Source organism: Podarcis erhardii (genome assembly GCF_964252035.2).
Source record: "Podarcis erhardii genome assembly, chromosome: 1".
Classification (NCBI taxonomy): domain Eukaryota; kingdom Metazoa; phylum Chordata; class Lepidosauria; order Squamata; family Lacertidae; genus Podarcis; species Podarcis erhardii.
Genome location: NC_138497.1, coordinates 126005362 through 126018020, shown reverse-complemented (window position 1 = coordinate 126018020; position 12659 = coordinate 126005362). Strand labels below are relative to the sequence as shown.

The window sequence follows — 12659 nt, the reverse complement described above, 5'->3', positions numbered from 1 at the left end:
ATTGTGACGACTCCTATAGGGCTTCCTCCTTATTCAATAGCTGTAGGCATGATATCATGGAGAATGTAGCAAAATTTCTGAGTGACGCCGTGAAACGACGTCGTTATAAGACTTGAGAGGCACCTTGAAACTTATAGTTCTATCTTAAAGTATCTCCTCTTTTTTTTTTTTGAACAGATGCCAGTTTTATACTTTGACCCACATATTTTTGTATTCTCTCTATGCCGAAAAGGTGATTGATTGAATCCCATCAGCCTTGATGAGCAGAGCAGTGCTGGTTTGGGAGTTGCAATTCAAAGCACCTCAAGTGCATCAGCTTGCGGAAGGCTGCTTTCTATAGCATGGAGACTTGAACTTACGAATCCTTCTTAAATTTACCCTGGTGCCTTATTGGTTTTAAGAATGGTGGTGGTGACCCATGTACCTACGGGACTGCCTCTCCTGGTATGCCCCACGGAGGACCTTAAGGTCCACAAATGACACCGTTTTGGAGGTACCAAGTCGCAAGGTGGTAAGATTGGTCTCAGCTAGGGCCAGGGCCTTTTCAGTACTGGCCCCGACATGGTGGAACGCTCTGTCACAAGAGACCAGGGCCCTGAGGGACTTGACATCTTTCCGCAGGGCCTGCAAGACAGAGCTGTTCCGCTTGGCCTTTGGTTCGGACTCAGTCTGACCCTTCTGTTTCCCTCCCCTTATGGTTTTGATCTATGGGCTATTATTAAAATGAGGCTGCTTTTTAAATTGTATTTTAACTTGTATTTTAAATTGGTTTCTCCCCCCCCCCATTATTTTTTTATTGTAACTTTACTGGTGTTAGCCGCCCTGAGCCCGGCTTTGGCCAGGGAGGGCGGGGTATAAATAAATAAATAATAATAATAATAATAAGAGGTGGCAAATGAGCACTGGGGGTGGGGTGGGGGAGTAATAAAATACAAATTTTGCAAAGAAAATGTAGCCGCTCAGTATGGAGTAACTTAAATAGGTACCCCACGTCATCCTGAAGAACATTTGGTGGGGGGGGCAGGGTTCCCCCCCTTCATGTGGTAGTAGACTAATATGGTTTCCTTTTACGTGAATACTTCACAACAAGCCCTTATTTCATTTTTTTAAAGGGCAGTGAATAGCCCTGCTGATTTGGTTCAGTAATTACATGATTGCTCAGAAGACTGGATTGGTAATTGAGGTTTGCAGCTATGGATGTTAACAGTATGAAGGGCTGGGCACTGATATGGGTCAGGACTTCATGGCTGCCGTGAGAGTCGTGGGGCTGCCCCCAACGCATCATCAACCCTACACATGTAAGCAGGAGAAGGGTGAGTTAAGAACGCTTCACTGGGGCTTCTTATAACTTCCTGGTGAAGCAGTGTGAATTTAGTGAATTTAGGAAGAGTTTGCAGCTTTAAAAGAAACAAAAGTTCTAGCTTACAAAATAAAGAGCTAGCTTGCAAAAGAAAACCTATTAGAACAAAATCCAGAAACATTCTTTCTCCCTCTTACTTTTTTCTGGATCGTCCTCCAGAGTCCTTTTCTATGCATAAGATGTTAACTTCTAATTTGACACTCAGAACTATAAGGCTTCCTGTGCAGACTACCAGCAAGAATGAATTTTATTCTACAAGCAAGGTAGCGTTTAAATGCACCTGCTCTCAGCTTGTGCTTGGCACTCGTTTGGATTGCCTAAGGTGACCTGGGGACAAGGGTTGGTGGCAGCTGGTGTTGATGTTATGCCTGTTAGTGGTGGCAGACTAGATGAGTTTTGTCACCCTACAACTCTGATCCTCTTTTGCAGAGTTGGTTAGGAGTCTACGTACTCCCACAGGTTTACCTGTTAAAAACAGCTGTCTAGAATTTTAGCCTTTCTGCAAAGTCAATTTTTTTTGCCATATCTCTCCTCTTCCACCATTTGAGCAGTACCTTTTCTTAGACACACTCTCACATTACCTTGCAAGGTTTTTACTGCTGCCAGGTGGAGCAGGCTGCAAGTTTAAGCATGCAGATGAAGCGACACATTTTCTTGTATCTTTGATATGGTTAACATAATCATGGAGGTAATGGAAGAATTAGGCCTTTATCCGCTCAATTATAACTCCAGAGAGCTTGGCGAAAATACTTGGTGCATTTTTTTGTGTGGCTGAAAACAACACCACAGTGATTAAATTGTCACGCAATAAATTGTAAAAATTACTCGATGCCTCTCCCAAGGGACCTGAGGTGCATAGAAAATTGATTTCAAATAACTTCGTTTATGGCTTACAGCGTGTCCTATGCATTTCAGTGGGATAAAGAGATTAAAATAGTACTACTACTTGTTAGTCACCTGACAATAGCGAAATGTACAAAATGTTAAGCAGACTCTTCCCAAATGAATGCTTAAAATGGGGCGCGAAGTGGCATAAAGGCTCTCCCTAGGTGGAAAGGTTGTGTTGCAGTAGTGTTTGAAATTAGCCATGCACCAGGCGCATTTTGCCCCTGGTTATTGACGACTTGCGACCAAGTAAAGATGCCTGGGTAACAGGATGGTGTCTGACATTTCCACCATCTGGAGATGCATGCCTGGGGATCTTTGTTTTCACACACTAATACCACATCCTGTAGAATTCTAATAGTTATATTGTATTTGCACAATCAGAATGAATTTCAGGAACTAAAATGCTGCTTCTTAGCAGCCTGAGCGGTAGCAGTGAACAACGCTATAGTTAATTGCTGTAGCTTGTCTTCGCTTACTCCACCCAACTGCCCAGCTCACAGTGGTGAAGAATATTCCTATATTATGAATGGTCCATGTCACCATTAAGAAAAAGAGGTCGGAATAGGCCGGTTCTCAAAGTTCTTAACCTAGCTCAAGGTTATCAGCTGAACTTGTTGTTGTTTAGTCGTTTAGTCGTGTCTGACTCTCCATGACCCCATGGACCAGAGCACGCCAGGCACTCCTGTCTTCCACTGTCTCCCGCAGTTTGGTCAGACTCATGTTTGTAGCTTCGAGAACACTATCCAACCATCTTGTCCTCTGTAGTCCCCTTCTCCTTGTGCCCTCAGTCTTTCCCAACATCAGGGTCTTTTCCAGGGAGTCTTTTCTTCTCATGAGGTGGCCAAAGTATTGGAGCCTCAGCTTCAGGATCTGTCCTTCCAGTGAGCACTCAGGGCTGATTTCCTTCAGAATGGATAGGTTTGATCTTCTTGCAGTCCATGGGACTCTCAAGAGTCTCCTCCAGCACCATAATTCAAAAGCATGAATTCTTCGGCGATCAGCCTTCTTTATGGTCCAGCTCTCACTTCCATACATCACTACTGGGAAAACCATAGCTTTAACTATACGGACCTTTGTTGGCAAGGAACTAGCCAGGTGCTTAACTGAGAATCAATCACTGCCAGTCCATCGTTTGAAAAACATGACTTTAGAGCCGTCTTGCTCCAAAATGGCAACTAGACTGTAAGCTTGGTTTAAAGAGCCATTTGGCGCCTAGCTTACATACCTGAGTTTCTGACATTGTGCTGCAGTCAGCATGCCCCTAAGAAACTCTGAAAACCAACTGAGTTGCTTTAACATTCATTGGTATGACTTTAAACAACTGAATCAGAGGTTTAAGATGGTGTGCAATTCATGGGAGTTCAGCAGCAAGATTAATACAATTAGTCTGCAGAGAACATATGGATTTTTTTCAATTCTCTTCTTTATTAATTTCCTTCTTTTTTCTCCCCCCCCCCTTTTTCTTCCCTCCTCCACCCCTTTCTCTCCCTTTCCTCCTCCTTTGGTTCTTTTCCTCTATTCACTTTCTTCTTTGGTCTCCTTCTTTCTGATCTGCTAAGAAAGAGATAAAGTTAAACATGAAAAGTTGACTAACTCAAAGTGATGTTTTGTAGTTTGTTAACTAATGTTAAAGATGGTCAGCTGTAATGAATTGATGTTTTAGTTATTGTTGATTTATTGTTATTGTCGAATATTAAATAAAATTTATATTTTTTAAAAAAGCACTTAAAAGAACACATGGAAATTCTTTTTATAGTCTGGCTGTGATATCGGCAGAAACTGGCAATCGAAAACAGTGTTGGTAAGGGCCAAAGAGATATGAGCAGTGCAGATTATTGGATACTTTGAAAGGGAATAGGGCGTTTTAATTCTTTACATCAGCAAGAGTCACAGAAGTGTGCTCTGGATAAAGTGTGGATAATATTTACTTGGGCTGGTTTTTCCTTAAAGTGTTCCATTGATTGAATGTCTTAATTCATGTTTATGGTGTCTGCAAGCGGATTTGACACTGTGCAGCATTCATAGCTGTCAAGCGTCCCTTATTTAGCGGGACAGTCCCTTATCCCAGCGCCATGTCCCGCTGCTGTCCCTTATTGATGATGTCCCTTAAATTTCCTGGGTTTCAAAGGAAACAGCTCCTCTCCCTCCTTCCCTCCCAGCCAGGGAGGAGGCAGGCTCCAACAGGGTTGCTTGGCTGCGTTGCTCACCCAATAAGGAATCTAAGAACAACTGGGGGGTGGAGCTTGCATGTCTTGTGCTGATCAAATCGGCCGCGTTGCCTGGGGACTCGCCTTTGCTCAGCGCTTCCCAGCGGAGTGTTGTCAGTGGTTTTCTTTGCTGCATCCCCTTTGCCGGGTTGCTGCGCTGTGGGAACCACCACTTGAGGCTTCGTTTGGCTGCTGGTTGACTAAAATCCCTTATTTTGGCTACTGATCCCTTATTTTCGAGGCTGCTGGTCCCTTATTTTCAAATCTGTAAGTTGACAGCTATGAGCAGCATGGTATCATGCAGGAAAATCAAAGCCTTGCAAAGAGTTTAGCAGAAATTCTAGCACACAGACCGGCAGTCTTGGTCATGTTGAGACTGCCTTAGTCATGGTTGAAGCTGCACAGGCCTCCCTAATTGCTCAATCAGCAAATTGGTTGCAGAGGCTTATGGGTATGAACTCAATGCTTATTGTGGTCAGTTTAAAAATGGCTATTGGTGGAGAAATTCTTAGTTTTGTATCCAAGGAGTTTCCCCAAATAAATGACGATACTCAAAAGCACCAACTTACTGGGTTTTCGTGAGCTAGGCCAGTGGTTTTTGGTCGCTGGTATTTCAGTGAACTATAAAAGGTTGCTGACAGTGAAAGAAATGTAGCTTATTAAGTTTTTCTAAATGTGATTTCCAGATACTCTCTTCTGAAAAGCATCTAGCTTGAAGACTGGGGAAAAGACAGCCACATTTTTACAAGCAGTATATGTACTTTTCACTCAACTTGCAATTGTTTAAAAGTTTTGCATTTTTAAAATTTAAATTTCTCATTTAATACTTTTAGTTTTGTGTTTTCCATTTTTTCATTACTATGAATGGTAAGAATGTTGCAAAAAATAAAGTTGTGCAAATAACTGTTCTTTTGTAAGAACAGCACCATTGCCTCAGTTTAAATTTGAAAAACCTTTACATCCTCATCTTTGTAAAGGCTTGTTCACCTGTTTTTAATTTTAAAATTTGATATTGGTGTTCTGTGTACATGGTTTCAATTTGGACTAGATATTCAATTAAATAAAAAACTGGATTTGTGGATCCTTCCTGCGTATTAGAGAATATCTATGTCACAGTAACACTTCTTAAATTCCCTTCCCCTCTCATATAAAGGCATTGGTGTCAGGATGTGTCCCCAAAATGTTGGGCAGTTGCAAACACCAAATGATTGCCCTGATGTCAGGCAATTATTTGGTGTTTGCCACTGTCCATCACCTGAAAATAAAGCCTCCTTTTTAAAAGATAATATACACTGCTTGACACTTCTTGTGTTCTAGAGCCATGTGTTTTGATAATCATGTGGATATCTCTGGAAATAGTCTCTAAGTGATGGGTTCCTTGAACTGTCATCGTAGTATATAGTGGCTCAGCTTGCATGTAATGTAATGTAATGTAATGTAATGAAAAGCCAAACCATGGTTTAGTGGAAGCAGTGAGTTCCTGGAGAAAAGACTGCAATTGCTGTGCTCCTTCTCAGTCCTGGTTTGGCTGTCTGAACCCAGGCTTATAACTTGCCTAGCTCCAGACATACCATGAGCTATAACCAAGGTTTGCTCTTGGCTTACCACTCATAGTTTATATGGGGGAGGCAAAACACAACCCTGCATTTGGATAACATGTTAAGCCAAACCACAGTTTAGCCATGGGCAGCGTGGCAGCAGCTGGACCAGAGGAATAGCACAACAGCCACAGTCTCCACACACTCAGGTGTTTCCCCTAAACCATGGTTTGGCTTAGCGTTAGTGCAAACTGGGACAGTGTCTGCCACCATGTTATTCCAGCAACTGAACCGATCACCGTAAGCCCTGTTTTGAGGCAGCAGGTAGTGGCATGAAAGGTCTCTTTGCCAGAATATGCCATGGTTGCTGCTTCACTTCATGGATGAGACCCAGGGGGCAGGGAAGAAGACTATTAGTTGGCATGTCTCGTGTCTATCCTGTCTGCCGTGTCTTTATGCCCAAATATTATAAACATCTTAAAAAGAGGCTTGCTACTTTCATCCAGTTCTGCATTGTATAAATGGATAGCTTTGGCTGTAGATAGGAGTATAGCCTGTACAAACCTCCCATCAGACATTGTGTATAGTCAGCAGATTTGCAGAAGACCAAACTACACAGTGGCACTGATTTGTAATGTCTATCATCTGATCTGCTTTATCAGCCTACTGCAGAGAAATTCTTGTGTTCAAGACTTGAATAGGAATTGTTTTTCCTGCCTCCTGAATGCTGATGGATCTGACCTAGATAGAAATGTTTCACAGTTCACCGAAGTGACTGAAGGCTGCGATGTGTGTATTAAACATGGGGCTTACCTGTCTCCTCAATTTATCGTGTTCTCTTTCCTAGCTTTGCCCTGTCAGATGAGGCATATCGATCTCTGAGAGACCAGGATAAAGACCAGTGCATACTTATAACTGGAGAGAGTGGAGCTGGAAAAACAGGTAATGCGTGATTTCCTCAGAGTGAAGTGGAGCCAGGGCTGACCTTCGAACTTTTAATTCACTCTGGGATATTAGCATGGGTGCCCTGTTCTTGATCCGAATCCTAGAACTGTGTGTGTCTGGTCTAGCTGTGTTGAAAACTACCGTATTTTTCGCTCTATATGACGCACCAGACCATAAGATGCACCTAGTTTTTGGAGGAGGAAAACAGGAAAAAAATATCCTGAATCTCAGAAGCCAGAACAACAAGAGGGATCGCTGTGCAGTGAAAGCAGCAATCCCTCTTGCTGTTCTGGCTTCTGGGATAGCTGCGCAGCCTGCATTCGCTCCATAAGACGCACACACATTTTACTTTTTAGAAGGGAAAAAGTGAGTCTCATAGAGCAAAAAATACAGTATTTCATGCCTGCTTCCATTTGAAGAACCGCTTAGTCTCTGTGGATCATCTCCTCCATATTACATACCCTCTAGCATTTTGAGAGGGAAATTTGGGGCACCCCCACCCCATCCTTCTCCCTCTCCCTGCCACCAATTCCTTCCTCGCCTGCCTGCTCACCCCTCTCCCCCTTCGCTCCTTCCTCCCTTTGCAGTATTCCTCCTCCGCAGCAACATTCAGGGAGCATCGGGAGATAGTGACTTCTAGACTTTGTCTCGTGTGGGTTTTGCCATGGCATTTCCTTCATTCCTTAGCGCAATTTTGCTAAAAGTGCAATGTGTTGTCAAGCATAAAAGCTGAAAACAATAAGGCTTGAAACCTGAATAATGCATTATTTCTGCGTGGTTCATTCGGGGATTTCTCCTTCAAGTTATGATTTTGGATAGGATCTTTTTCAGCTTAGAAAGCAATGTTTGTTTGTCTGTTTAACCTTTAGAGGCCAGCAAACTTGTCATGTCCTATGTGGCAGCTGTTTGTGGCAAAGGAGCCGAAGTTAATCAAGTGAAAGAACAGCTTTTGCAGTCCAATCCAGTGCTTGAAGGTAAGGAAGTAGTAACTAATACTGGTGTATGTACTTCACTTGTAGTAACACAGTTGCTGAATACACAGTTGAAAGCTCTAAACAGCAGTTATTGGGTTTAAGTTATTCAACCAGCTTGGCTCCCCTTTATTACATGCACAGCCGAAAATGACAAAAACAATAACAGGGATCCACCAACAGCATATAGATCAATATGGCCAACTTGACCCAGCACCCCTTCTCCCCTCCCACACATCCAAACAAATCTCACTAAAGTTAATCAAAGGCAATCAAACACGCCCTGCCTCACCCAACCTTCTCTCACTGCTATTGTAAACCAAGGGACACCGGTGGCGCTGTGGTCTAAACCACTGAGCCTCTTGGGCTTGCCAATCGGAAGGTTGGTGGTTCAAATCCCTGCAACGGAGTGACCTCCCGTTGCTCTGTCCCAGCTCCTGTCAACCTAGCAGTTCGAAAACACACCAGTGCAAGTAGATAAATAGGTACTGCTGTGGCGGGAAGGTAAATGGTGTTTCCGTGCGCTCTGGTTTCTGTCATGGTGTTCTGTTGCGCCAGAAGCGGTTTAGTCATGCTAGCCACATGACCCGGAAAGCTATCTGTGGACAAACGCCAGCTCCCTTGGCCTGAAATCGAGATGAGCACCCCAACTCCATAGTTGCCTTTGACTTTACTTCTCCGTCCAGGAGTCCTTTACCTTTACCTACCTCCTAATGTAAACCAACAAATGAACAGAAAGAGAACCTGCCCAAGTGATGCTGATACAAAAACCTCACACATATACCAATTTTGCAAAAAGGAAAAATAATATGTAAGTTAACTACCCAACTTCTCCCCACCACGTTCTCCCCTAAGCTCTCTTTCCCTTCAACCCAATGCTAGATACAACCTTGTCTTACACTGAACATAACTAAGAGACTCTGTGATCTGCAAAGAAAGGAAGAGACATTGCACATTCTTTTGTAATTCAAGATTTTTATTTTTTTTAAAAAAAGGTTATTCAGCAAGCAAACATTTATTATACAGATGCATTTAAATGTAACAGCTCATCTACCTCCTACAAATGAATTAGTGGTTTTTAGAGGTTTGTTCACACTCTACTCTGACCTGAGCTTGATGTCCCTAGTGGATCTGCACCATTGGATATTCTTACATCGCCTTAGCCGGTCTTCTCTTGGGGAGAGGAGTAGAAGATTGGCTTATATCCCCTGGTTTCCCCATCCTAGTCAAGAAGCCAATCTCCAGGACTTTAGCTTTTCAAAATTGACTCCACTATTGTGGATTCTGGATCAGAGAGGGGAGCTGCATGTACAACCCCCAGTTGTGCATAGCAAGATGGGAATTGTGGAGATGTGTGTGCAGAGTCCTGCTTCCACGCTTGTGGTGTCCCTGGCACCACTGGTATTGCATTTCAGCAAAAAAAATCTTCCAAAAGGCTTTGATCTTTTTGCACACCCACCACATGCGGAGCATGGTTCCAAAACAGCAGTGATCAATTTTGGTGGGATTTTTCACACAAATCCATAACATTTTTTCTGCATCTTGTTCTAGATCTCTGCCCTATTTCCACAAATGTTCCTTCATTTTTGAATTCCAAAATGATGCTGCATAGCCAACCTATTAGTCTCTCACTGCCTGTAGATTTTAATAGTATCCCACATTTATTTTTATCCCATATGGTTTCATACTTCCTATTGCCCTTCTGTTTATAATTTGAGTAGCAATATTAACTTGTACAGTGGTACCTCTGGTTACGTACTTAATTCGTTCCGGAGGACCTTTCTTAACCTGAAACTGTTCTTAACCTGAAGCACCACTTTAGCTAATGAGGCCTCCTGCTGCTGCTGCGCCGCCAGAGCACAATTTCTGCTCTCACCCTGAAGCAAAGTTCTTAACCCGAGGTACTATTTCTGGGTTAGCGGAGTCTGTAACCTGAAGCGTATGTAACCTGAAGTATATGTAACCTGAGGTACCACTGTACTCTCTTTATTATGATGTAATGGCTTCAAATGGAAGCTGTTCGCAAACCGTATGTAAATTGCATTGTCTTCTACCTTTGTTTGGAATCACACTTCAAGAACTTCTTAAGATTTTGCCTGTCTAAGTTACCAAGTGATCAAATTCTGCATTCCATCTGGTGTGTATCTGCTGTACATGAATATCAGGAAACAATGAACTTATGGTGAGGCGGAAGAATGTGTCTCCAAACTCTTATAATGGAGCACTTGTGTTTGATTCTGCATTCATTTATAAATGATCCCAGTGTTTAGCCTCATGTTTAATGATATGCTGCCCGGAGACTGGAAATATGATTTATCGCTTGCAAACTTTGCACTGTATAAAGTTTTCAGAACAATTGTTTCAGTTACCCTGAACAACAACAGTGACACATGCTGCCTTTGGGCTTCAGTTCTTTCATCCTGGTAAATCTCAAAATGCAGATTTGCTAAAGCAGAATCAACATTTTTCCACCCACCCAAATGTCCACTTGACTTGAGCATTGGTTATGTATTGATGTATGTATTGATGGCAAAGCACACAAATCCACCATGGTTGTCTATGGAGTTGGTAGGAGATAGGAAGGTCATAATGCAATTTAATCAACAGAGAATAGCATGAAGTATTAATTCCACATGGCATAGTGTAGGACCAAAAATAGTGACAAATTGCTTGCTCTGGGACCAGAAGGAGGGACTAAAATAAACAAATCTTTTTTTTAAAAAAAAATGCATGGCCCAATAATTTTCTGAACCAGTGTTGCATTGGGCTGGTGCAGACGTAACATCAAACCATGGTTTCATGTTACATGAATGATTGGTGGGGGACCTCATGCTCATACTTTTCTACCTCCCCCACCAGCTGTTCCCTTCGTTCCATGGTTTGAGGAAAACTCTGCAAGCCAGGATCAAACTCTGGTTTGCATTGTGATTTCATCACCCCTCATTTTGGATTATCTATCTTTTTATTAGGGACGCAGGTGGCACTGTGGGTTAAACCACAGAGCCTAGGACTTGCCAATCAGAAGGTTGGTGGTTCGAATCCCCGCGACAGGGTGAGCTCCCGTTGCTCGGTCCCTGCTCCTGCCAACCTAGGAGTTCGAAAGCACTTCAAAGTGCAAGTAGATAAATAGGTACTGCTCCGGCAGGAAGGTAAACGGCGTTTCCGTGCGCTGCTCTGGTTCGCCAGAAGCGGCTTAGTCATGCTGGCCACACGACCCGGAAGCTGTACGCCAGCTCCCTCGGCCAATAAAGCGAGATGAGTGCCGCAACCCCAGAGTCGGCCACGACTGGACCTAATGGTCAGGGGTCCCTTTACCTTTACCTTTTTATCTTTTTATATTTTTATTAGAAGGTAAAGCTGGCAACAACCTCAATAAATGTCTTTGTTTATTCTTGCAGATTGACTTGGCTTTTAAAACACATATTTTACTTTTTTCTCCTTCCTTCCTTCCAGCATTTGGAAATGCCAAAACCGTAAGGAATGACAACTCATCGAGATTTGTAAGTATTGATTGATTGATTGATTGATTGATTGATTTATAAACTGCTTTGACCAATGAGCTCTCCAAGCCGTGTACAGATAGAATTGGAGATAAACACAGCTAAAATCCACAGTCCAACTAAAGCTATTGTATGTATGTAAAACAAAGATAAAATCATTAAAATGTTTTGAAAACAAAGGTTACATGTCTGGGTAGGCTTGCAGAAACAAACAAGTGAAAAGTTTTTAGCAGACATCTAAAACAATATAATTCATAATGTCAACAGGCAAGAGAATTCCAAAGTACAGGTGTATCTATATATCTATGGAAGGCACACAAATTCTATTGGTTGATGGATTCTACCAGAATCATAAAGATGACAATGGAATGTTGAACTAATGTTCCACAATTGTTTCTTTTCTTTTTTATATTCAGAGTTAGCATTTAAAGCCTTGCCCAAGGCCTTTCTGTGCCCAAACTCCCCTTCTGTTTATGGCGTAAGAATGTTGGATCAAGGCATATTCAGATTTGTTTGACTTAAATGCTGTTTGGTAGCTGTATTTTCAGGTAGCTGTTTCTGAAAGCGAGGCAGAAATCGTTTCTGTGGCATTCTAAGAAATGTTTTGAACAGGAGAGTGAAAGCCGTAACCACTTCACCTAACCGTGACCTTGAACCCTAAATGTTGCAAAATGAATTCCTGGAAAATGAGGACAATGCTGTCAGGCCTATGCAGAATATTCCAGGATTTGTAATAGAAAGGCTATGGGAAATGTTGCAGGTTAGGTGAAAACCCTGCTTCTCTGCAGCTTTTGAAAATCTTCGGAAAGTTCTTCTGAAATGGTTTGAATTCTTAGCATTGTGGCTTTTCCATAATCTGTTTTTATTTTATACAGGGCTTTACTGCTGTTGTCATTGTAAATAGCAATGCCTGTCACCCTTATGTAAAGTCTCTGCTAAGTAAATAAACTGTAGTAAGGTACAACCACGAGGCTGTCTGATGTGGAAGAAAGTCAGAAGGCAGGGAGAGAAGCTGTGCTGGCAGTATTGCACCTCAGAAGGTTAGGCAGGGGTCAGCAAACTTACCATGCCTTGGGCCGGTGTCTCCAGCACCGATCATGCGGCGGGCCGGAGGGCAAGGGAGCGCGTGCCCATACACGTGCACGCACGCTATTTCTGGCGCACTTTGGGGTCAGAGGAGCACCGGAAATAGTTGGGTGCATGTGCACAGGCCTCCTCCGACCTGGATGTGCGTCAGAAATAATGCTTGC

General features: G+C 42.7%; 1 protein-coding gene across 3 annotated transcripts in view; it reads left to right on the top strand.

Annotated features, from left to right (window-relative positions):
• Positions 1-12659, top strand: part of MYO1B (myosin IB) — a 159141-nt gene that overhangs the window by 82598 nt on the left and 63884 nt on the right. For all 3 annotated transcript variants that reach the window (XM_081861221.1, XM_081861223.1, XM_081861222.1), the window contains 3 exons: positions 6841-6935; positions 7808-7912; positions 11363-11409. In XM_081861221.1, the coding sequence (XP_081717347.1) occupies positions 6841-6935; positions 7808-7912; positions 11363-11409 (247 nt within the window). The remainder of the gene's footprint in view (positions 1-6840; positions 6936-7807; positions 7913-11362; positions 11410-12659) is intronic.